This window comes from Panthera uncia, assembly GCF_023721935.1.
Source record: "Panthera uncia isolate 11264 chromosome B2 unlocalized genomic scaffold, Puncia_PCG_1.0 HiC_scaffold_24, whole genome shotgun sequence".
In the NCBI taxonomy this organism is placed as follows: domain Eukaryota; kingdom Metazoa; phylum Chordata; class Mammalia; order Carnivora; family Felidae; genus Panthera; species Panthera uncia.
Genome location: NW_026057580.1, coordinates 49960029 through 49985755, shown reverse-complemented (window position 1 = coordinate 49985755; position 25727 = coordinate 49960029). Strand labels below are relative to the sequence as shown.

The 25727-nt window shown below is 41.2% G+C and overlaps 3 protein-coding genes across 4 annotated transcripts in view; 2 read left to right on the top strand and 1 right to left on the bottom strand.

The window, feature by feature from the left end:
* MDN1 (midasin AAA ATPase 1) overlaps positions 1-8936 on the top strand; it is a 174473-nt gene extending 165537 nt beyond the window's left edge. Inside the window, exons 95-102 of the mRNA XM_049652926.1 lie at positions 137-226; positions 1136-1251; positions 1839-2013; positions 3647-3720; positions 3814-3928; positions 4808-4871; positions 6271-6413; positions 7166-8936. Of these exons, the coding sequence (XP_049508883.1) occupies positions 137-226; positions 1136-1251; positions 1839-2013; positions 3647-3720; positions 3814-3928; positions 4808-4871; positions 6271-6413; positions 7166-7354 (966 nt within the window). The 3' untranslated portion in view covers positions 7355-8936. The remainder of the gene's footprint in view (positions 1-136; positions 227-1135; positions 1252-1838; positions 2014-3646; positions 3721-3813; positions 3929-4807; positions 4872-6270; positions 6414-7165) is intronic.
* Positions 8937-12228: 3292 nt separating this feature from the next.
* LYRM2 (LYR motif containing 2) lies at positions 12229-16734 on the top strand. Its single transcript, XM_049652925.1, has 3 exons — positions 12229-12294; positions 12921-13061; positions 13505-16734. Exons 1-3 carry the CDS (start codon positions 12250-12252, stop codon positions 13583-13585), a joined length of 267 nt encoding a protein of 88 aa, XP_049508882.1. The 5' UTR covers positions 12229-12249; the 3' UTR covers positions 13586-16734.
* Positions 16735-18630: 1896 nt separating this feature from the next.
* Positions 18631-25727, bottom strand: part of ANKRD6 (ankyrin repeat domain 6) — an 82251-nt gene continuing 75154 nt past the window's right edge. For both annotated transcript variants that reach the window (XM_049652907.1, XM_049652906.1), the window contains 3 exons: positions 22716-22829; positions 21849-21975; positions 18631-20453 (listed from right to left, as the gene is read on the bottom strand). In XM_049652907.1, coding sequence (XP_049508864.1) covers positions 19882-20453; positions 21849-21975; positions 22716-22829 — 813 coding nt within the window. In that variant the 3' untranslated portion in view covers positions 18631-19881. The remainder of the gene's footprint in view (positions 20454-21848; positions 21976-22715; positions 22830-25727) is intronic.

Below are 25727 nucleotides of genomic sequence, written 5' to 3'. Positions count from 1 at the left end.
CATCAAATTTGCTTACGCTTTGTGTCTCAGGGGCATGTATTTGTAGTTCATACTACTGGGAAGAAGGCAGCCAGTGATATAATGAGTTGGTGATTTCAATCTAGGCTGCCTCTTATCTGTGGCTTTTTCTTCTTAGCCCATTTTAAAAGATGTCAGTGAGCTAAGACAGGAGCTGGAGAGGCAGCTGGAAACATGGCATCCACACGAATCTGGAAACCCAGAAGAGGTAAGTCACCAGTCTTTTCATAAGATATCTTGATTTTCTTTTTTTTTAAGTTACAGCAAGCTTAACAGGTTCTTAGCACCAATTACCTTTGTAAAAGGGACTGAGTATATGAAGACTGTAATTACAGTCTGAAGCCTAAGTCTTTCCAGTGCTTTCTGCCTACTTTGCCACTAGACATGTAGTTTAATTAAACCACAGAAAAGCTGATGTGTTTATTTCCTTTAATTTCTCTTGCTAGCTCTATGAGTTATAACAGATATGACATTGGTTGTGAAATGAGGCAAAATGTGTCATCCTCACAGTAGGCCACCTGGAATATTGCTGGCTGACTTAATGTGGCAGCATAGCTTAAACAGAAGCTTCATTTTTAATGAGTTTGCATCCTGAATTTACTGTATTATCCATGTTTGTATTTTGTGCCTATAATCATCATTCCTACTACACACTGTATGAGGGCTCTGTCATACTTGGGAGCTTTGTGTCTGGGAAAGAAGCACACTGTTGAGATTGGCACTCATCATTTTTGCTTTTGAAACTTGACCCTGAGAGCCCACGATTAAGTGGCTAGATCTGCTGGCACCAAAAGTACCCACTCACAGCTCCCCACCCATACAGAATGTGCAGTTTATCCTCTTTGTAGGTGATGAGAATTAGTTGTTGATTTGGTCATGCAATCCAATATTTTCTGCCTTGTTGTTTCACCCTTTCTCATTCGGAACTGTGAGTTGTGGTTTTGGTAGAAGATGAGACATTTTTAGGATGTGGACTGGATGGCAGCCTGCCGAGTTGGCTTCTGTTGACAAGAGTTCACGTGGGTCATTTTCTGCTACTCTGTTTCAAGTGTCTTCTTGCTGTAAATGATTGGCTGGCTCTGACGTTATAAGAGTCACTTCTGTGTCGTTGTCACAGGAGAAGGCTGCAGTGCAGATGTGGCAGAGTTACCTGGCCGTAACTGCGCCTCTTTCCCAACAGTTGTGTGAACAGCTTCGTCTCATATTAGAGCCTACCCAGGCCGCCAAGCTGAAGTAAGTCTTCTCCACTAAGCACACCCACTGTGCCCTGAAAAGATGGCTGTGTCACCTTTTCTATTGAGCTCAGCCCCTAACCAGTTAAAGTACTGGCTTCTAGGTTGCCATTTATGCGGTGTGGATGTTATTCCATACCTTTTTTCATGTTCTCTCTAAAAACTGAAGTGTCTGCGAAGTTTGGTACGAGTGCAGTTCCTTTGATTCATTAGCCTCTGATGAGAAAATTGGTTGGTGGAGCCTTTGGGTGGGTGTATGGGCTTGCTGCATGTGTTACTCACCTAGATCTTCGCAAAGGTTTATCCAAACTCATAGTTTCAGATTAGAAAAGAGTCAAAGTCTTAATCAGTGCAAACATTCTTTTTCTAATTTTTTAAAACTTGTTGCAGCTTTCGTGGAAGGGCCTGATTATTGTCACATATATAACCAGTTTTTCTGGCTGCCCTCCTTTCTCAGTTGATGATGACATTTGAGTGTGTCAGGTTACTGGTTAAAAGGTATTATAATGTGATCTTATTCTTTAAAAAAATTTTTGGAGGATGAGCAATTGTTAACTAATCATTGCCCCATTTGGGTAAATTTAATAGAGGAGACTATCGAACTGGGAAGCGGCTGAACATGCGGAAGGTCATTCCATACATCGCTAGTCAATTTCGGAAAGACAAGATTTGGCTTCGAAGGACCAAGCCCAGTAAACGCCAGTATCAGATTTGTTTGGCCATTGATGACTCTTCTAGCATGGTAGACAACCATACCAAACAGGTAAGGAAACACGGGAGCTAAATTTAATGAGAAATTAATGCCAAGCCATGCTCTGTGGCCACCTAAAAGTTTTAAATATAATCTGGCAAAAAGCACTTTGAAATACCATTACTGTTCTGAGAATGTGCTACTATGTTTGAGAGGACCTAAAATTTTAAAACGAGTTCAAAAGGGCAGTTTTAGGATGTCTCAAATAATTGGTCCCTTACTGTTCGAGACCTTAAAAAAATTTTTTTTTAACATTTATTTATTTTGAGAGAGAGAAAGAGCTCGAGTGGGGCAGGGGCAGAGAGAAAGAGAGAGAGAATCCCAGGCAGGCTGCCCGCTGTCAGCAGAGCCCAACATGGGGGTTGATTTCACCAACAGTGAGATCATGACCTGAGCCAAAATCAAGAGTCAGATGCTTAACCAACTGAATCACCCAGGCATCCCGAAATTGTTTTTTAGCCTTGCTGTGCTCCTGTCTAGCTGTAGAAGAGTAACTGACAGTATTTATTTTCCACAAAACACACTGTACTGGTAAACTGTTTTTTAAGGCCTTGTACAACATATTTGAATATCATTGATTTTTAAAAGGTGTTTCGTGTACATCCCTTTAAGTCTGAAATTAGTTAGTGCTCTAATAGTATTCACAAAGCTTAAGAGCCTGAATAGAATTAATTACTTATGATACCATCATTATGGACACAGAAGAGTGATGTGTTTTTGTTTTAAAGTTTATATATTTATTTTGAGAGAGAGAGAGAGCACAAGCACAGGAGGTGCAGATAAAGAGGGAGAGAGAGAGAATCCCAATCAGTTTCCATGCTGACAGTGGACTCAGTCTTACCACTGTGAGATCATAACCTGAGCCGATATCAAGAGTCAGTCACTTAACCAACTAAGCCATCCAGGCACCTGGAAGAGTGATGTTTTTTGCAGCGATGCTATTACCCAGTATGAACCAACGAGCAACCTAAATCCATACTTGTGCTCTGCTGTAAAAAAAAATGTCACCTCTGAACCTAGGTTCAGGTCCAAGCTCCTCACTTACTGCCATATGATATTTGGCAATTTATTTACTTCTTAACATGTCAGTTTCATCTTCTGAACAATGAGGATTGTAACAGTATCTACCTCCTCCAGAGTTGTGAAAACTAAATGAAGTATGTACTGTGTTTAATGCCTAGCACTTGGTATGTATTCAGTAGATGTTAGTTGCTCTAAGTAGCATCATCTTTTTAATGAAATTTAAATTCTAAGACCAGGCTGTCATTTATTTATGGGTTAATAAAATAAACTGGTTTTTAAAATTTTTTGCCTGAGATTACTTTTTATGTAGTTCCCTCACCCCCCTAAAAGGGAAAAATTCTGAAAATTTTATGGACCATATCTCTTAAGATCACTTTTATTAGATGCCTAGAGCAGACCTTTGCTACTGGTGTAATGGACTCTGGGTTTCAGGATTTGTGGGATTAGCCAGGGTCTGAGGCCACCATGGCCTCTGGGTTGATTATGAATAGCCATGTTGACATTCCCTGTATGCCATGCAAAAATAACATTTTCTGTGAGACTCTTGGTATAAAAAAGATTGAGAGGCACTGATCTAGAGGATATTCTGATTCCTTCAACCCTTAACCTTCTTATTTCATAGCTGGCATTTGAATCTTTGGCTGTGATTGGAAATGCTCTAACCCTCCTGGAAGTGGGTCAGATTGCTGTGTGCAGGTAAGGGTGCTTTTTAATCCCAGTGGGAAAATCAACTTCCTTTTGTTACCTTGATCACACAAAAAACACTGCATTTGTTTTTTCTATCCGTAGTTTTGGAGAGTCCGTAAAGCTATTACACCCATTCCACGAGCAGTTCAGTGATTTCTCAGGTTCCCAGATTCTGCGGCTCTGCAAATTCCAGCAAAAGAAAACCAAGATTGCTCAGGTATGCTTGTATCACATGTCCTCTGAACAGCCATTCTTCAGTAGCTGTGGGAGAGACATAATTTTTAGCATTCCCTCCTCCCTAGTATGGTGTTAGGACAGGTAAAAATTTCGAGGAAACAATTTCAGGATGCCAGGGTGGTTCAGTTCTAAACCTCAGGCCATGCACCACTGGAATAGAAACTTCCCTGGCATCCATTAACAAACAGGGTGTGAACTCTTTTTCTGAGTTCCTCAAGGGTTTCTGACTTTACATCACTAATTTTCAGGCTCCCTACTCTTTGAGAGATTTGGAACTTTTGTAGTAATAAACTGTCTCCCCGTACCCTTAATCGGGCCAATTTCTCTCCCCCATTTGACCTAGAGAAGAAATGATGTAAAATAGAGCCAATGACTTGCTCAGGATGACATAAGTTCAAAACACAGCCCAGGATAATGATTTTGTCCTCTTCATTTTTGCCCTCATCTAGCCTACTTTATGTTGCACTAGACATTTTATGTTTTCTTGCCCTTTTCTGCTCAGCTATTTTCTTCTGAAAGACAACAGCTGTTCTGTTCATTTGGGGGAGTTACTGATGTCTTGTCTTCACCCCCCAGGGGAAGTATTTCTTTTCCTCTAGGGTGTGTTACAGAACACGAGTGGTGTGTGTGCCAGAGACGCATGTCCGTGCTGGAGAATGCCAGTGCCCAGGGGTAGATGCTAGCACTGCAAGGATCATCATCCCCTTTGGATGGGGGGCGGGGAGGGACGGTTTGATTGGCTAGAGATCTGAGATGGTTATTTTGATAATCTCCTGAGTGTCAAAAGTAATTTCAATCTCTGTGACAGTGGGAAGGGTTTTCGTGGTTTTCTAACGGCCTGTCTCTGGTTCTGGTCTAGTTTCTCGAGTCTGTAGCCAGCATGTTTGCAGCTGCTCAGCAGCCCTCCCAGCACGCCAGTCCAGGTGAGCTGCAGTTCTCATCTTTATCCACACAACGCTTTTCTACTGTGTGCATTCACAAGCCACTTGTTTCATGCCACAGAGCCCATCTTTTAAAGTGGACGCTGCACAGGAAAAGTTATAAGCAGGAGCTGGAGAGATATTACGCATTCCTGTAATTTGTTACTCAGCCATTTATCCATTCAGAAATTTGTGTTGAACCCATACTCATGAGGCTTATAACCACTGGAGGAATTAGATACTAATTAACTACACCTGGCCCTTGAACAATGCGGTAGCAGGGTGGGGGTGGGGGGTAGGAGCACCAAGCCCCTGCACAGTTGAAAATCCATGTATAACTTTTGATTCCTCAAAAACTTAGTTACTCATAGCCTACTGTTGACCAGAAGCCTTTACTGATAACATAATGAGCAATTTTGCATATTATATGTATTTTATATTGTATGCTTACAGCAAAGTAAGCTAAAGAGAAGAAAAGGTTAAGGAAATCATAAGGAAGAGAAAGTATATATGCAGTGCCATACAGTAAGATACCCACATATAAGTGTTCAGACCTGTGTTGTTCAAGGGTCAACTGTAGTTTGTTATAACAGAGTTAAGCGTTGTGAAGGAGGAGCAAGGTGTAGGATTTTAGTATAAAGAATATTTTGTAATATTTTAATAACGGAGGGAAGCAGGGGAGGACATAATTCAGAAACCAGCTAATCCAACCATGATTGACTTAGGGCTTGAAACACACCAGTTCTGTATCTAGCTCTTCCTAAAATCTCTCAATCTTGATCGTTTCGTGGAGAACCTTCCTATTTGAAGCATGTCCTTCACACTTCTCAACACTCACTAAACTTCCTTGAGAGAAAGACTGCCCTCGTGCACTGTATGTAGTCTTGCATTGGAAACATTATAGGTAAACCATGAATACAAACGTTAAAAAATTATTTTAATGGCCCCTTCTACTTAAGTTTTCTTTTAAATGAGTCAATTTTAAGAGGAGAAAAATACCCAGATTAGGTACAAGAAATTTGGAAGACCCAGTTCCAGGTTTCTGATTTAGGCACTTTCTTCTAATGGCCTACTCAATATTGCCATTTTTATACTTTATAGCCATGAGTATATGTTTAATTCTTGTATGTTGTTATACAATGAAATTGATCTAATGTGATAGGGAAATTGTTTTATTGACCGAAGCTTCATATGTCTGTGTAGCCTTGTGTCCGACTGTGGCATCTAATGTCCCATCTTAGAGGTCACTTTTGCTTATGTCCAGAATTCATCAGTTTCAGATGTCTGTTTAGTGTCGGCTTTCTCTGTGCTATTAACCTATTTGTCTTTAGGTAGCTTGGAGTTGTTAACAGTGGGATCTTCATTTTGTTCCCTTCCTCTCCTGCTGTATGTTCTACCACAGAAAACGCACAGCTCCTCCTGGTGGTCTCTGATGGACGCGGCCTTTTCCTCGAGGGCAAAGACAGAGTCCTGGCAGCAGTCCAGGCTGCCCGGAATGCTAACATCTTTGTCATTTTTGTTGTATTGGACAATCCCAGTTCACGGGTGAGTGATTACTAAAAGCTGCTTTTGGGGATAAAGTGGGGATACCCTTCATCATGTTCTATCTGAAATATGGCCTAGGTCACACCTTAACTCCTTATGTTCTGCCGGACACTATCCTAGGCACTGTATTTTTTGTTAATACTCCCACTTTACAGTGAAGGACAGAAACACAGGTCATAGGTCAAGAAAGCCAGAATTCGGACATTCCAGAGACCACCCTCTTAACCACTTGCTGTGTCAATTCCTGCTCTAGTGGGTCATCCTTTCCCTCTGTACTGTGTCATTTCCGGTACTGCAGCCTTGATGATGGGCCTTGTCTACTTCGAACTATACACCAGCCCTTTCCAGTTACTGGTATCCTAGCAGTGCCCTTCTCAGAGCAGGAAGCATCAGTTGCTAAGTGAAAGACCCCCACAGGCAGCTCTATTCCAGGCGAAGCGTGGTCTCTGCAGGTCACATTAAGGCCTGGATAACAAGTAGGAAGATTTAATGTGAATTACTCTAAGTAGAAAATGGGAAATTGGGTTTTTTGGTCTCCCCCTCTCTTTTAGTGTCCATGCTCCTGGAAGGGGTGCTCAGAGATCTGCCTCCTCTTTAATGAAAGTTCTGCAAATTGTTTCTTAATAATAAAAGCTAATTTTATATTAGGAGTTAGATACAGGAGACCTAAAAACTATTAGCAAAAGAGATCAGGGAAGAGCTAGCCAAGGATATTGGTTTGGTTTTTATTTCAAAATGTCTCCTGTTTACAGGATTCGATCTTGGACATCAAAGTGCCCATATTTAAAGGACCTGGAGAGATGCCTGAAATCCGATCCTACATGGAAGAGTTCCCATTCCCATTCTACATCATCCTTCGTGATGTGAACGCGCTCCCTGAGACGCTCAGTGATGCTCTTAGGCAGTGGTTTGAGTTGGTGGCAGCCTCTGACCACCTGTAGGGAAGGAACACAGTCTAAAGTGAGACTTTACACCACTGTCAGACTTTGGCGCCTCCAGGCCGTTGCTCCCTCTTTTGGACAACTGCTTCCGAACTCACAGCTCTAAAATGTTATTTTATCTTAGATCTGATTTATAAAGATTCATCTTATAGCTGCAGACAGTTTTTATTACAATGTACACTTTATCTTATAATGTGCTTTCAGAGCCTGGCCGGCCTCGGCCTCTGCTGTTGCCCTGGCTACAGCCGTAACAAACCCAGGGCAGCGGCCGGTGTCTGGACCTGGAAGCCCCGGCCCAAGAGGAGGCCAGGGCCCAGCTGCTGCCCCCCTGGAGGAGTAGCTGCTGGGAGAATGGGACCGTCCCAGTCCTTTGGACAAAGGACCACAGGCAGCTGCCCTTGTGACCCTGCTCTGAGGCTCTGCCTTGCCGATCCCACAGTGTGTATCTAAATGCCGTCAAGAGGCTGAGACAGCTGCAGCTTTCTAGAGGCTCGAGTGCGTGTGTTTTGTCATTGTGCTTCATGTGCAGGGAACTACCTTCTCTTTGAGGGTTAGGGAGGTCAGGGTGTGTGTGCTCTTAAAAAGCAACCAGATAGCATAGGAGCCCAGGTAAGCCGAAAAATGACCCTCGGGCTGTGTAAAAATGAAGTGGCTTTTCTGCCGTCCTTTGCATTTGCTGCTGCGGGAGACTATGCAATGATGGAAAAGTGATTTTCCCTTTGGTTATTTCATTCTCTCAGCGCCACGGTCCCTGGTGTCGTAGTAATTTATTTCTTTAGTTCATTTTTTTCTTAACCGTTAAGGGGAAGAATATTCCTCACACTGCTTTCAAGCTGGACTGAGCCAGTCTCATTCTGGAAAAGAAATGCCGTGTTTAAGAAAACTAAGCTACTTTTTTTTTCCCCCCAGTTAAACTACATCAATGATTTTTAGACAGTTTTTACTTGGCCAGAAAGCACTGATTGAATACTTGAAATTGTTGCTGTATTCTATTTAAGTTGTCAGAATGTCGTTTTGTAGACAACATGTCATCACGTAATCGTCTATCTCCCGTTTGTTTTCAAGTTACACTGTGAAGTTTGCCACATTTTTGAGGTGGTCATCGAAGACACAGATTGCTTGTTGTTTAACCAAGTGTCCTAAAGCATGTACCTGAAGTTATATCATTTTTTATTCTAAAAAGCTATGCAGCTTATATTCTGAAAATTATTAAATATATACCACTGTTGTAATTTGTGACCAGTTTAAGTGTTTGAGAGGTGGAAAGTGTAGAGAGTGAGTGGGAGAGAATCTGAAGCAGGCTCAGTGTGGAGCCCAATCTCACAACCCTGAGATCACGACCTGAGCCAAAATCCAAGAATCAGACGGACTCACCAAGCATCCCTGCAACCATTCTTAATGGGACACAACAGGTGTGTAAAAGGTGTGCTAAGGGAATGATCTTGTCTGCTGGATCAGCGGTCACTAGCTTATGCTGGACCCACCACCTTAGTGGCTTCCTGAAATAAGGGTTTATTTCCCGCTTGTGTTTCATGTCCATGGTGGGTGAGCTGCCCACCATGCTCTGGCCTTGTGGCACAGGAAAGGGTAAGTTGGTGGAAAACAATGGCTTGTACAGATTTTGCTCCAAAATGACACGTTTCATTGGCCATAGCCGTCTATAATGGGTCTGAAAGGGAAAGACACCAACATTCTGATGTGGTCTGTCATATGTACCTTTGAAATCGGACCATCTAAACTGAAGCCTCCCTGCTGATACCCAAGAGTCTCATTTGCAGCTTGTGCTGTGATGGGAAACGTGGGAGCAGTCCCAGGAGACCTATCGGAACTGTGACGGGGTGAGGGTAAGCAGCATGATGCACTTGAGTCACTGAGCAGGAGTTAGAGGGTATGCTTGCTTTCACTTGGAGCTTAACTATTATAGCTGCCTTACGTAGTCTTCATCCAAACCCCAATCTTGTCTGGTCTTTTATCCCATCTTCCCTTCTCTCCTGACTACACTGCACCTGGACACTCTTATTTTAGAGAACCCCAAGCAGGCTCCATGCTCCATGTGGAGCCCCCCACATGGGCGCCCACAACCCTGGAATCATGACCTGAGCCAAAAATCAAGAGTCCGATGCTCAACTGACTGAGCCACCCAGGTACCCTTGGAGCGCTTTTAATCTGTAGTCTGGACTACTTTGGTGGTAGCCCAGACAAGTTGCGTTGCCTGCTTCATCTTCTCATAACATCCAAGAAAGAGATCATGCTTCTAGGGTGACCTCTCCTGTCCCTTCTCTCACAGAATCCCCACCACAGAAGGTTCTGGTTACAGCAAATGAGAAGTCCTAGAATCTGCTAGCATCCTAGGTGTCCTTTGGAATTTTCTTACCTAATGTGCCTTTCTGGAAACACCTACCTAGCTCAGAATAAGCCCTCAGGTATGAACCTTGACACCATCTGTAATATTGCATTGGACTTGCACTCCCACTTTAGGCAGGAAGACCTAAGGGGAGCATCTATGACTCATGACAGTATTTCAGGGTCTAGCATGAGTTCATGTATAAAAATGTCTTTTCTAATTTCTAGATTCAACACTATCAATTTTAATAAAGATTTTATAATGATCTGTAGGGAAAGGATATAAAAGATTCTTACAAGAAACTACAGGGGAGTAGTTCTGCCATTTAATAAAACATACTAGTCCTAGGTGAAATAATCCTGAACAATTTGTTTAGACCCTAAAAAAATTTACCATATGGGCATCATTTATTTATTTAGAGCACATGAGCCAGAGGAGGGACAGAGAGGAAGAGAGAATCCCAAGCAGGCTCCATGCTGTCAACACTGTCAGCACAGATCCTGATGTGGGGCTTGATCCCCTGGGATCACAACCCGAGCCATTATCTAGAGTTGGATGCTCGATTGAGCCACCAGGTACCTCTGAAGAATGATCTAATAAATGGTGTCCAAATTACAGTTTAGCAGCTGGCAAAAAAACTGACATCCACATCATGCCATAAATCAAAATTAAAATATTTACACCACCTAGTTTAAAGTTAACCAGGAAGACATAAATACAGAATTACAAAGCTCTGAAGGGGAAAAGATGAAATTGAGAAGGTTTGAAAGAATAATACATGACTATATAGAAACTTCTCAAAGCTATATAAACAGAAGGACTAAAATTGCTTTTAGTTTTAAGAGAGCACAGGGGAAGGGCAGAAAGAGAGGGAGGGAGAGAATCCCAAGTAGGTTCCTCGCTGTCAGTATGGAGCCTCATGTGGGGCTTGATCTACCGAATTATGATCATGGCCAGAGCTGAAATCAAGAGTCAGACACTTGACTGAGCCACCCAGGTGCCCCCAAAAGGACTAAAATTGTTAAACAGGCAAACAACCCATATAAAATTAGAATAAAAACCTTGATCACCATCAATGGACCAGTCATGACAATTCATAAAAATGGCAAGGGATATTTAACTTCACTTTTATAAGAAAAAAAGGAGTTGCTATTGCAATTACACAAAACTTCAAAAGTAGTCACAGCATCACCCATACAATGCCTGGTAATGTTCAAGAAAGCTAATCATCAGAGTATAGGTGGCAGGTCCTGTTTCTAGTAGGACTCAGGTCTTACTTCACTTTACAGATGAGGAAGGAGGCTGGGAGAAATCAAGTTGCCAGAAAAACACAATTAGAAAAGGGGACCACACCAAATAATTCCAACAAGTGACACAATCAAGTAAATGCTCACTAAACAGGTAACCAAATGAACATTTCTGGCTATATTCTAATTTAGAACAATTCTATTTGACAAAAAAATACAGCAATCCTACTTACATAAGGGCAGTTATGTGTTGTGGGGAGGATAAAATTACAAGGAAATAAAAGCTTAAAAGTGTGGGCATTTTCAGTGTCTCATTAGTGATACAAAATTGTTAAAACTCCAATGGGGCAGCCATTTAAAACCTCTTAAGAACTAATGTGAAAATTAATAAAGGGAGACTTCACAGGAGTCAGGAGGCTAGAAAGGAAAGCTGTACCACTCAATGTCCCTCCCAGGAAGAATTGTCCATTACAGACTCAAAACAGGTCAATAGAAAAGAATCCTAAATTACAGGCGCCAACAGGGAAAAGCTGGAAGAGGTGCAATGTACAAGACTTCAACCTCCCCTGAAACTCAATGAGAAATCATCACCCTCAACTCTTATTTTCCAATGGACTTTTCAAAACAACCCCCCTCAACTTTCTTCTCCATAAAATAAGATCCACCCCCACCCCATGTTCATTGAGCTTGCCTATGGTTTTGCCAGAGCTTGTAGGTACCCAATTGCGAATTCTCTGTTCCCAAATAACCCCATTTTTACTGATAAAATAACCTTTATGTTTAAGATTAACATAACTAATGGCAACCATGAAGATTACCACCATGAGGAAATTGCTTGCAAACAGAAAACACCAGGATGGAACAGCAAAAAAAAAGTAGATTTTAAAGTAAACATATCCTCATTATTTCTAACTATGCACGTTTAAAAAGCCCAAAAGGAATACACTAAATTTTACCCCTCACTCTCAAACTTTCATTTAATAAAAACCACAGTGCCAGGAACTGGGCCAGTTGCCTTGCCACTCCTTTTATCACAACTATTTGTGGCACAAGAACTGTAATCCCCTCTCACCCAAAAGAAAATTTAGTGGAAGACAAAACTGTCCAAGGTTATACATAGCTCATTACTGGTTCCAACTGCTGGGGCTTCAGTTTAGACACACTGCAGGGGATTTGGGGGCCAAGTGTAATCCACAGGCCGTATCCCAGGAAACCGAGCTCCCTCCCCCCACCGCCTGCTGACCACGCCCCCACTTCCGCTCCTGCGCATTGGAGCTGTAGGGGAACCACGCTGCCTGGAGGACATGGCTACTTCCAGGTTACCCCCGGCGACTCTAACACTAAAGCAGGTAACACCTGTTCTCGAGAGCCTTCTAGGACAGCTTCCCACGGTCTGATTTCAATTATCCGTCTCTCCCTCCACACCCCCCTACAGAGTGGGGCTCGGGGGCAGCTTAGCCCTCCGGGGAATTCTGACCCGGTGCGCACTCCCTCTGAGATTGGCCCGGCTTGGGGCGGGGCTTCCTGCTGCGGAAGCTGGGGTGGGGGCTGACCTCTGGCCACGGATTCGGCGGGCCACCCGCCAACCCGCTGCCTATCTCTTGACGCTTTGGCCACGGGAAAGATTGCTCTGGCTGTTATACTGAGCTATTGTAAAGAATGAGATTACCAAAGGATTTTAACAACTGCATTGGTTTAGAAAAAGTGCTGTTACAGTAATCACAGGTTTTAGTAACTGGTAGCCCTTTTTCTGCCCAGTGGTCATCTTTTGATGTTAAAGATTCTTAGGTTTGACAAAGGAGTAAGCAAACATCCCAAACTTTTTGCCTTCTTCTGAAAAGGAAAAAGTTTTTCTTTGGTCCTCAGTTTTGAAAAAGGCAAAGAAAAGTCATCTGTTTAAGTTTGGTTTCCCAAAGCAAAGCCCTCTGGGCTGTAGGTTTTGCAGTTGTATTGACATTTCTCCTCCATTCTACAGTTCATGAGAAGGCAACAAGTTCTACTTCTCTACAGAAGGATTTTGCAAGCAATTCGGCAAGTTCCAAATGATTCTGATCGCAAATACCTGAAGGACTGGGCAAGGGAAGAATTCAAAAGAAACAAAGGTGCCACCGAAGAGGTGAGAAAGAGATCACAGGCAGGACAGGCCCTGACCATTTTGTATTAATTGGCATTTTTTTTAAAAGATGAGTAGACGTCTTGGAGTATGTCACAGAGATGATATATCTTCGTCATTGCTTTTAAAGTTACTATTTTTCTACCCCAGTGATATTTAAATTTTCCTAATCTTTGCTCTACGGTAGCATCACCTGTCTGTTAACTAGACATACATACACACCCGAAAAGATTATAAATAGGACAGCATGATGGTTTGGGAAGTGTGATGACTAGGGTATCTGAAAGCATGCCAGACACTGTGCACCCATAGTTGTCAGCTTGGAGCTTTCCTGATACCCAGAAGTTCCAGTTCTCAGTGTTGGTTCCTGACTAACAAATAAAATGATAAAGTACAGCTCTATTTAATCAGGTAGAACAATGACCAGATTTCACTTTCTTCTACAGGATACAATCCGGATGATGATTACTCAAGGCAATATGCAGCTCAAAGAGTTAGAAAAAACACTTGCTTTGGCAAAATCTTAACTGTAGCATTATCCTGAAAGATTTTCAAAGTCTCCATGTATATTGTTGAGCTGATTCGACTCCATGATGGACAGCCTAACACCAAGTCAAACTGCACAGTACTTGGGAAAATACAGAACATGGAGCATGGCATGTCAAAGAAAAACACATCAGAACAATTGCCTTAACACTGAAAAATATACTTTGTATTCTGAAAATGTTTTTGGATATGTCAGCAGTTTAAGCAGCAAAAACCAGTACAGGTGGTCAATGCAGAAGGTGATCCCTACCATTAACTATCTGGGAAATGCAAGTCTAAACCACACTGAGACACTACCATATCAGCTGAAATAACTAGTTAAAAAGATAATAACAAATGCTGGTAGAGATACAGGAAAATTGAACCCCTCACACATTGCTGTGGGAATAGAAAATGGCACAGCCACTTTGGAAAACAGACTGTCAGCTGCTTAAGAGAGTAAATTCGACAGTTCTGTTCCTAGGTCTGTAACCAAGAGAACTGAAAACCTTTCTACAAAAAAACTTGTACAGGAATATTCACAGCAGCATCATTCATAACGGCCAAAAAATAGAAGCAGTCCCAATGCCCATCAACCGATAAGTGATTAAATACGATGTCTATAGACTTAGTAGTAAAAAGGAATTAAGTACTGATACATGCTACACATGGATGAACCCTGAGACCAATCGCAGAAAAGCACTTATTGTAGGATTCCATTTACATGAAATGTCTGAAATAGGCAGAAAGAGGTGGTTGCTCAGGGCTGTGGATAGCATGGAGAGGAATTTAATGGATATGGGGTTCCTGTTCTGGGTAATGAAAGCACTCTAAAGTTAGATTGTGGTGTTAGATGCACAACTCTGAATATACTCAAGTCCACTGAATCGTACATTTTGCATGTATGGTATGTGAATTCTGCTTCAACAAAGCTAGGTTTGGTATGTGAATTCTGCTTCAACAAAGCTAGGTTTTTCTGATTTTTTTTTTTTTTTTTACTGATATACAGCAGTACTATGCGTCAATTAAATAAGTCAATAAAGCTGTTCTAAGAAGCAGTAGGAGATTTATGATTGGAAGCATACTGACCTCAGGAGATACCCTGGACCTTTCTTGAAAAAAGTCCTTCTGTGTTACCCCTCAGAGTTGTTGAGGTAGGGTCTTCAGATGTGTTATGATCTCATAGCAGAGGACTCTCCGAAAAGTCACCACTGGGAATCTAGATCTTTGTTGGAAAGAGGAGAGAGAGAAGCCTCATGAACACATTGAAGCACTTAACCAAAAAGAAGAGACAACTTCTGGATGAAACTAATGCAATTACCTTAGCATCCACAAAGAAAGAAGTAAAAGGATCAGGGAATATCCTTGGTGCATTAGGTTCTCCTCCAGTGACAGGAAGAGAAAGAGTTTTAAGAATACATTGAAGACAAGAAATTGACCTGAGCACATTTTGAGACCAAAATGTGTAACACAGTTTAGTGAAAGCTTATGGAAGAGGCTGGATTGACAGTCCTGCAGACTGACCTCTGTTCATTTACAGAACAGATCTAAAAAATTAATCCAATAACCTGACCAACACCTGGAAAATGTAGGAAAAATTTTGCAGAATGGTTACCTAGTACTGGATTGTGTGCCAAAGGCAAGAGAAGCAGATGGTGGCATTTGTCAATGACTTACATTATTGCCAGGGTCCACCTGACCCTTCCATAACCTCAAAGTCTGCAAGACAAAATCATTCTTCAACAGGATAATCGAATTCAAAATGCATGAGCTAATTATCAGGTTTGTATATAGGTGTACACATTAGTCAACCTATCACAAGGCCATGTGATGAACCAGAAGCACTTGTGAACAGTTTCTAAACACAGAATACTTTTCTTTGTACAGCATGATATACACACTCAAGTTAGGCTATCTCTAATAAATCTAAGATCTTGACACTAAAAATCATCCTTTTATGAGGTGTAGAAGTCAGTGACCTGGGTGACGTTTTTACTAGCACTGGTGTATGTCAAAGATGTAAGTTCATTTGTGGTTTAGATTTGCAAGATGCAAAAATGCCAAGAAAATCTAACTTGGGTTTGTTTTGATTGTTTAAATTGGGCAAAACACTGCAAATTTTCGTCTTCCAGAGGCTAGGATTTTTATAATCTTATATAATAATGGACAAGACTTTAGTGCTAAATACATCTTAGCCTAAACAACAACTTCTCCTCTCACATATGGAACCATGCTCGTTAAGATGTTGGCCAGATTAGAACTGCTGGTGAAACACATTTAGCATCCTTATCAGTGTTCTAGATTAGACAACAAATTACCTTTTTGGATATTCCCTATAAACCATACTCTTAAAAAAACAACAAAAAAAAAAACGTTTATTTGAGAGAGAGTGAGTGCATGCAGGGGAGGGGCTGAGGGGGAGAGAGAATCCCAAGCAGGCCCCACACTGCACACTGTCGGTGCAGAGCCTAATGTGGGCTCAATCTCACAAACCATGAGATCATGACCTGAGCCAAAAATCAAGAGTGAGACGCTTAACTGACTGAACCAACCAGGCAGCCCAACCATACTCTGGCGAGTATTCAAGTTTTATTCCTAAGGTTTCATTTTCAGATGTTTGGATGTTCAGTTTATGTATTTGAACTACAGTAAGTCAAATCTTTATATTAAAAAATATATATTTTTTAATACAAAAGCATTCTAGCATGAGGAGAAGTGGCTAGGGCTATTTGCATACTGACTGTCCCTATGTCATTTCCTCCTTTTAAGTGTGCCATCGCGTAGGAAATTCAAAACCAAGGCACAGGCATTGCTGTGGATGTGCCTGCAGAGCAAAGGGCTTGAACATTTGAGGAAAGCAGAACATTCTCCCTGGTATTTGCATTATTGTAGACACACCAGCAGCCATGCAGGAGAGGGGGGAGACCCACACTTACCTAACTTGTCTCTTCTGTGGAAGAAAAATGTGGCCAAACCGAGCGACGCAGCTCACGTCTACTGTGGGAAAAAATTGGGCTTATGTAGAGTTAAGGTCCAAGCAGGCTCAAAAGCAAATGTCACTTTGCCAAACTAGAAATCGCCCAGCCGGTTTCCTTCCTCCAGTCAGGCATTTAAGAAATTCTGTCAGAATTAAATTTACTATTTGTGTTTACTATGTCGCTTTCTTACCCATTCTGTTTTGCATTAGAAAAAGTGTTGTGCTGTTTCTTAGGTGTCTCATGGATTTAATGTTAACATTTATTTGTCATGGTATTTTGACAGTATTACAGAAGAATATTTCCCTTTAACAAAAATTTTTCTTACGCATAAGTATTCTAAAAGGTCAGTTTTGTTTGTCTTTAAATCTTATTTAATTGATTTGGCTTTTATATCACAAGAAGAAATGTATTTAGCTTTTATGAACAGTTTTGTCAAAAAATGTTATTTTGCCTGCACACAATTAAGAGGTTTTGTTCTGTTCAAACTGTTGACCTTTTAGAAAATACTAAGCAAAACATTTAAGCTTGCACTAAGAAGTATTTCCATATTATGGGCTTCTGAAAAATTTATTTTTCATGCAGTGCATCTGACCTCTACTTTGAAGCAAATGTATTTACCAGAAATCACACTTCTATAGAAACAAGGTAAAATGTAGCTGGGTGAAGGCACTCTTTCTGGGAACATAAATTTGGTCAACCACAGAAACAAAAATGTACACTAAACAAAGCAGTCATACTTGCATTTTTTAAATAAGGATTTCAATATCCATAGTGTTGAGAACCATATTTAATGCTTGGAAGAGACAAATTCAAATTAATAAAAATATTAAATAGAAGACAACATATCTCTGCAGTATCAACGCTTGACTGAAAAAAAAAAGATTTAAATGTGAAAACATCACTTTATTTTGGGCCCCCAAAGTCAAATGATTAGAACTATATTCAATCTAATCACAGATATTTACTATATTCAATGCAATAATTCACCAACAAAAAACCCCACTGCAATATTCTGCAACTTTTCTGTGTTTTACATCATTTTTCCCCATAGCTATTGAAAGCTCCAATCTCTGTTTCAAACACAACCCACATGACAGCCAATAAATTAATAGTTTTGCTTCTTTGGAAAAGTACTATTGTGGCATTTGCTCCTTTTAGCAGATAGCACAAGGGAAAAAAGGAAAAATACACATCAGACCCATAGTTGAGTTTTTGACAATACTAAGGAACAAAAACCCAGTTGTTTAAAACAAGCTATTGCAGTGGCCTTGAGATGCTGCCATCTCTCTGGGTTAGGAGGCAGACTGATCCCGTTTCCTCACCTCTACTGGTTTTCCGTTCTAGTAGAGAAAGATCCATGTAACCTGTCAGACTAGGTGCCTTTGACCCTTCTCAGTCCTCCCTAGTCTCTTCCCTGTGACTTTGGCAAAAATATCCAGTTCACAATGGTAAGCTGCCTGCTTCTGATGAGTAGGGGTTGCATAATCAAAATACTTCCTACCACAGCACTCCGTAGTCTAGATAAAATTTGTCTTCATTTCTCAACAAGGATACTCCTTGAGATAACAGCTATTTTGGTAAGTGAAAAGAACTCCTGCTTAGACCACAACTTACTGAACATCTCAGGATTTCCTCTCTCAGTATTCGGCAGTTCTTAAGAAACTGATGTATATTGAGGAAAGCTCCTGAAGATTTCAGTGATGCTGGATAAGGGAAAGATTTAAAAAACTGAAGGTACCACCTAGCTCTGCAATTCTGTGGTTCTGCATTAGGAACGGAGATGAGAAAAGGAAAGTACCTCTACATCAGTGCAACAAGATCCTCTGGGGAAGAATCAGACGTTCTTAACAGTAGCTGAGGAACAAGACTAACACGCACATGAACATAAACTTGGGAGAATATTAAATTGATTCCCTATCCAGGTTGTGTAATGGTGACCTACATCTAGATCTATAGATTTTCACTGTTAAGAAAACAAAAACTGAGCTTGTTAGGCAAGAACAAAGGGACTAAAAACATACTTTGTTTTTCTGGGTGTTCCCATGTCAGGAAATCATTTTTTCTTTGGCTCAGTGAGCAACATTTTATTCAAACTTAGAGACAACAGTTTCTCAGTTCTGGGGTTAATGGAAATAGAATTGACATTTCTTTGCATACATGGAATTTTGAGGAGATGGATATAATTCCACATACCAAGGGGCAAGAAGCTTAAAAGATAACTAAATCCAAAGTTTCAACATATCCAAGCTACTTTTACAACTTATATACTCCACAGAGGAGAGGAAAATCCTTGGGGCTTCACAAGATGGGAAATTGTGGGGTCTAGACTGAGTTGACAATTTTTACCTTGACATAAAGACTGCAAAGCAGTGGGTAACTTCTGAGGTTCATCGATGACCGTATACAATTAGAAGTGAAATACTTTTAAGAAATAGCCTTATTTCTTTATAAAATGTAGACTGAGAAGCTCAAATTTAGAAAGGTACTCTTGGTTAACTGGGTTTGATTATGGATAGCTTATAGAAGTTTCAGGTAATTGTTAGGTGAATGCTTTTCCATTAATCTGCTTCAAAATTGGTAGGATTAATCAACTGTAGTGTTTCTGTATTTTGACTGAAAATACAGAAATCATGACCAAATGATTTGAACCTTTCTCATTTGAGTTTATTAACAAATATTCCCAGTGCTAGTAGCCAATTACTCATCATTTAAATACCCTCTGACTGCAAAATATTTTAACATATATTGGATCTAGTGACATCATGAAAATCTTTTTCTCCTCAAAATCAGTTTGGTAAGTTTTCATCTGGTTAAAAGGTCAGCACTTTAAGAATTAGGAATTCAAGAGAGGATTCAGCACATCTCAGCCATAGCTCGTACAGAAAGATGCTCTCATCTGGGCACCACAGGAGTGCTCACATGAATGACTAAAGTTCACAAGGGATTAATTTTTCTTCCTTTTGATTTATGTTATTTCACACATCCTGAATTTTAGGCTTTAGGCTTTACACATCTTTCCGTTTCTTAGCGTGGCTCACTTAATCTGAGCTTTTGAACCTCAGATGAACCCAGACCGAGGTTTTAAGTTTGTAATGAAACCTAACACAAAGCAAGCTTCCCCTGGCTTTGGTGGTCACTGTTGAAGTTTCATAACTTCAGGGCGCAGGAAAGCGTGTGCCTGGCACATTTCAGCAATTTGACTTTTTGTTTTTAAAGGCAAGTCTGCTACGTGCACAAGAATGGACATCTTGGGCACAGCTGTTCTATAGATGCAAAAGCAGAAATCATCAAGAATCCCTTCTCAGGCCACTTCCCAGATTCTAATTTTCCTTCTGCACTTTAGTCCTTAGTTTAGCAAGTTCTTCTTCTAAACTTTTAATATGTTCCTTCAGGGTGGCCTTGTCTTGCTGGGCTTTCTGACTGGCTTGGCTTCGCGCTTCTTCAATCTTCCTCTCATACCACTTTTCCATCTGGGTAGAAACAGCCTCAAAAAAATACTGGGTAATCTCCAGAGCCTGGGAGGTGTCTCGAACGTGAGAGGCAGTCTGCTCACTGCCCGCTGCCGGGGGCGGCTGCCCACTGGCGGTGCCGGGTGCCGGGTGCTGGGGCCGATGCCTCGTCTGCCCACTTTTCCCAGACTTCTTGGTTTGGGTGCCTCTGTCAACACAGGGCCCAGCCTGCTGATCACACTTGGCCGCCTCTTTCAAGGGTAGCAAGGCTGTCTGGACCTTGACATTCCTCAGTCGGGACGCGGTACAGTCTGAGGAAGACAGCTCCTGCTGTAGTCTGTGCGTAGCAGTGGAGTTGAAGGCCTTTTCCTTGGGCCTAACCACCTGAGGAGAACTGTCAGAAGCCGCTACCGGACCTGCAGCGGCCACGGACTGATCCACGCCTAGTTGCAGAAGGAAAACAAAACTCAGAGTAAATCCACGTTCACACAGTCATGTGGCTATGGGCTGGCGTTCGAGAGTCCTGATAATCCCGTAAACCATCAGGCCTTCTCAATCGCCAACCACCATGTGCAGCTTCTGCTCTGCCCTTCCCTTCCACTTGCCCCTGGTTATCATTTTGGCTTGTCAGGGCTTTCATGGGAAATGATGTTAACCACACTGGTGGCATCTAAGCCAAAAGCAGCTGCTGGCCTTTCCTTTAGCCAGTTTCATTAAAAGGCTCTGGGTACCATTTTGTGATTGCTAAGGATGACAGCTCACCAAGTGTGTCCCAAACAGAACTGGGCATGTACTGAGGGAAATAAATATACCCATTCCCTGGGGCGCCTGGGTGGCTCAGTCGGTTGAGTGACCGACTTCAGCTCAGGTCATGATTTCACAGTCTGTGAGTTTGAGCCCTGCGTCGGGCTCTGTACTGACAGCTCGGAGGCTGGAGCTGCTTCAGATTCTGTGTCTCCCTCTCTCTCTGCCCCTCCCCTGCTCATGCTCTGTCTCTGTCTCAAAAATAAACAAAAACATTAAAATTATACACACACACACACAGACACACACCCATTCCCTAATTTCTGGGCCTTTTCCACACCATAGGCCCAGTTAGTAGTTGCTTGACCCAAGCTCCAATTTGGAGAGGTGGTCATATTCTCCATACCCAGAGCTCCAGCCAAGCTCCATAACTAGACCGATCATGAAAAATTTGCCCAGGATTTCCCCAATGTTACCACAGTTCCAAAGATGGTCTATGGTAACAGAACACACTTGACATGAAAATCCCCCATGGAGGCCTAATTACAAAGGCTCTGATTATCCTCAAAATTATCATCATGGAGTATAATCACTGTGGCTAATGAAAAGATGCTTTGTCTGAAAGGTCATGTTATCTAGCACCTGGGGCAGCTTTAATACATGAACTGCTGTTTAAGGAAGTTTTCCACAGTTGGACAAAGGCAAAAGGCTGATGAAAGAGAAGAAAGGAGAAGCAAGAACAAGAGCCAGAGCAAGAGACCTGCTGAGAAGACCAGTGTCCATTCATCAATCTTCATCTTTGGGGCCCACTCTGACACCATCAATATCATACCTCAAACACTGCTGTCACCAGTCAACAATCCTTTTACTCTATGTTCTTTTACTCAAATATTCTTGAGCACTTAACTAGGAGTGCTTTATCACCATATAGAAACTGAATACACAGCAGTAAGCAAAATATGTCCTTGCCTCTACAGAATTTACAATCCAGTGTTTTCCACAGACCTATCCTAGGTCCACAGGATACAGCAAAGAACAATATCTGGGGGTTTTACCACCTTTGAATGGAATGGCTCTCTCTGCACATGCGTTACCTGTAGACGACTCGCAAGTAGATGGTGTGGATTTGGTCCTAGAGGCCCTAGAATCTCCAGAAAGTTTCAGCTCCAGATTCTGAATCTTTAACATGCACCAGGTTTTTAATTCGTCAACCAATGACATCTAAAAAGAAAAACAAATGACAGCAAAAAAAACAAAAAACAAAACAAAACAACAACAAAAAACACACACCAGATGAATTGGATCCATGGTTTATGAAGTAAACCACCAAGAGTGGGTTTTTCAATTATGATAGTTCGAGATACCATCTTGACCAGCCTAAACGTTGTGGACTACCTCTCCCTCCCTTCCCACAAGCCACACAGCCTTCTCTGCTTGCCCTCTGTAGACCAGGATGCACATAGCACTAATGGTGATAGTTTCTATAATCTTCATTGAGGGACTCAGAGCTACCTTGAACACCCAAAGCTTCCCAAATCTTACAAATCAAGAATGTCTGGCCGCTTAGGAGCATAAATTCTCACATACTCAAAAAATACTCATTTTATGGCTGTTGTCTTGGGTAGACCACAAACTCCAAGGGCAGGAACCAAATCTTGTTCAACTACAGAGCAATACCCAGCAAATGTACAATACATAGAAATGATTCAAGGCAGAGACCACATTTTCCTGGTGTGTTCCATTAACTGTTCTGTCTCCACCTATTACCAGAATATTCAGCAACAAATGAACTGAATTACATGCTCTTTCCTATTAACTTCATTTCAGAGTTAGAAAAGAAGGACACACTATGTAATAAGAATGCTATTAGGGGTTCTTGGCCTCTGGGTTTTCAATGATGGGTCTTAACTCAGTGGAGATGTGTGGTAAATCCCCAGTTAAGGGCAGATCCTGGCTCTCACCTGTCGTCTCTCCCCCTCATGCTTCTCTGTATCTGAGTGCTGTTGCAGGCGGTTCAGGCACTCTGTTCTCTCTGCCGACAGCCGCTCAACCATCAGCTTGTCCAGAACACGCATCTAGGATTCAATGAGCAAAAAGCAGAGGATGGAGACGATCTAAGGATGGGCCCTGGTCTCTTGACCTCTGGGGCTCTGGGGGACCAGCAGGGACCAGTGAAAACAGAGGCAAACCTCAACTTCTTTTATTCTAGTTTCATCCAGTATGCATCCAACTCCTGGCTTTTCACAATCCCTGAGCATGTTTTTGTATAAGCCAAGGCCTCTTTCTTATTGTTTACCTCCTAAGGGGTTGAAAAGACTGAACATGGTAAATATACAACTTGAGCCAATGCAGACCTTGTGCATAGAAGGATTTTTGTAGGTCTTACAACATTATTTCCAAGACTATTATTGAAAGGAAAACTATTTCTAGAAGTATGGAGCTGTTCATTATTTTCATTACCCTTTTCAATTAATTTTTAACACCCCTCCAAGCCCTTAAAATGTTAGTAGCTGCCCATGAGATAGCAAAAGAAGCAGAATGCTCAGGGCTTTTACCCAGTGTTCCTAGTGAATACATCCCTTCAGTGCTTCACTGAAAGTAATCAAACCAAGTGTGAAGAAGGGTGAGGAAGGAGTACAAGGGGAGTGCTCCAGAGAACCAATGATGGTCACTTTCCAGTCACGCCCTCCTGGATACCCCTCCCCCCTTTATCTTGATATTTCCCATTAGGACCCTACACCCAGGAAAGCCAAACTTTCACTGTTTTGACAAAGTCCATACCAGGGAGAGAGACTTTGTCAGCAGGGGCCAGCTCACAAGGGTTGTTCCACAATCAGATGTTCAAAACACAAACACAAAGAAGGGCCAGTTCTGGAGATGTGAGGAGGGCTCACAGGTGAGCTCTTCTCCTGTCAGGGACACACATGATGTTCAAAAATCAAAAAAGCAGCAGCAGTTCTGGAGATGTGGTGAGCACCTTCTGTTTTGTTTCTTCAGCCCTCGTGTTTTTTCTGTGAGCTGCTCTCCTGTTTTCTAGTATTGGCCTACTCCACCCACGTCCTTATCCTCTGTCAAGAGCAACTGTGTTGACGTACAGCTTTGTTCTGGGGCACGGCTGATTGCTTCAGGCATGGACTCATGCCGCACCAGAGCCCATGCCAGAGTCCTTCACCTAGAACTGGGAATTAGGACTAAGGTTTTACACACCCATCTGTCACCCTCCTTGAACTGAAGCAAGGTCCTTGAGATGGTTGGTCCAGCACTCATCTAATACACTCCTCACTGGGCTTAGGCCAGCTGAAGTGGGTTTTATTTACAAAACAGTCTTAACTAATATACTACGGCACTAGGAAAAGAGTTCTTAAATGCGCTTTCCATGAAGGGCAAATAGCAAATAAACCTAAAACATTCTACCTCACCAACAAACAAGGAAATAAAAATTAAACAATATACTTAATCGATTTGGCATAAGCTTTAAAAATAATATTAGTGATGGCAATGGTTTGAGACAGAGACTCGACTTATATCCTATCCTACCTGTAGGATGTAAATTCATACAACCTTTTTATTTAGTAGATTATTAATATTTATGAAGAGATTTAAACATCTTAACTATGGACCCAATTATCCTAAAAAGGAGCAAATAACTTGAGAAGCAAATGTTTATACACATAAGTGTTCATCATAGCATTATTTATAAGAGTAAGAACTATAAGCAACTTTAAAGTCTAACAAAAAGGAAGACATAGAAAAATGCTTGGGATATCAAATTAAGTGAAAAAATCTGGAAGCAAAAATATGTGTAATTTAGGGAGGTGGGTGTGGGGATGGGTGAAATAGGTGAGGGGGGTTAAGGAATGAACTTGTTGTGATGAGCACTGGGTGATGTATGGAACTGTTGAATCACTATATCGTACACCTGAAATATAACACTGTATGTTAACTATACTGGAGGTAAAAATAAATAAATAAGTAAATAAACCATATACTAGACAAAAAACAAATTATATGTGTAACTCCATACCCAGAACAGTACATCGCCATTAAACAGCATATTGAAACAACACACCTAAGACATATTACTTAATTTCAGTGTAAGCTACAAAGATGACCAAGGCTCTTTGCATCCAAGATAGCTAGGTAGGAAGACTCGGTAATCCTCTCCTCCACAGACACACCAAATCTATACCAATTTAAAGAAGAGTTAATACCTAGTCTTTCCAAACTGTTCCAAAAAACAGAAGAAGATGGAAACCTTTCAACTACATTCTACATGGCCAGCATTATCTTGATACCAAAACCAGATAAAGATGCCCCCCAAAAAGAAAATTACAGATAAATCATCTCTTGAACATAGATACAAAAAAACCTCAACAAAATATTAGCAAACTTCAACAATACTTCAAAATGATCAATCGCCACAATCAAGTGGGATTTATTCTGGGGATGAAAGGATGGTTCAATATCCACAAGTCAATATGATACACCACATTAACAAAATGAAGAATAAAAATTCTATAATCATCTCATTAGATGCAGAAAAAGCATTTGACAAAGTTCAACATCTGTTCATGATAAAAACTCTCAAAAGAGTGGGTTTAAAGGGAACATACCTCAAAATAATAAAAGCCATATATGACAAAATGACAGCTTACATCATACTCAGTGGTAAAAAACAAACAAACAAAACAAAACAAAAAAACACCTGAGCTTTTTCCTAAGATCAGGAACAAGAAAAGGATGTCTACTCTCACCACTTTTATCCAACATAGTACTAGAAGTTTTAGCCACAGCAATCAGACAAATAAAAGGTATCCAAATTGGTAAGGAAGAAGTAAAAGTGTCACTGTTTGCAGTTGACATGATACTATACATAGGAAGCCCTAAAGCCTCTACCACAAACCTATTAGAATACATGAATTCAGAAAAGTTGCAGGATACAAAATTAATATACAGAAATCTGTTGCATTTCT

What these genes read in the sequence shown, in the direction of transcription:
- LYRM2 (XM_049652925.1), top strand. Translation starts at nt 12,250, where the DNA reads ATGGCTACTTCCAGGTTACCCCCGGCGACTCTAACACTAAAGCAG. An exon ending in CGACTCTAACACTAAAGCAG is followed by an intron (nt 12,295 to 12,920) that starts GTAACACCTGTT and finishes TCCATTCTACAG; the next exon opens with TTCATGAGAAGGCAACAAGT. An exon ending in ACAAAGGTGCCACCGAAGAG is followed by an intron (nt 13,062 to 13,504) that starts GTGAGAAAGAGA and finishes TTTCTTCTACAG; the next exon opens with GATACAATCCGGATGATGAT.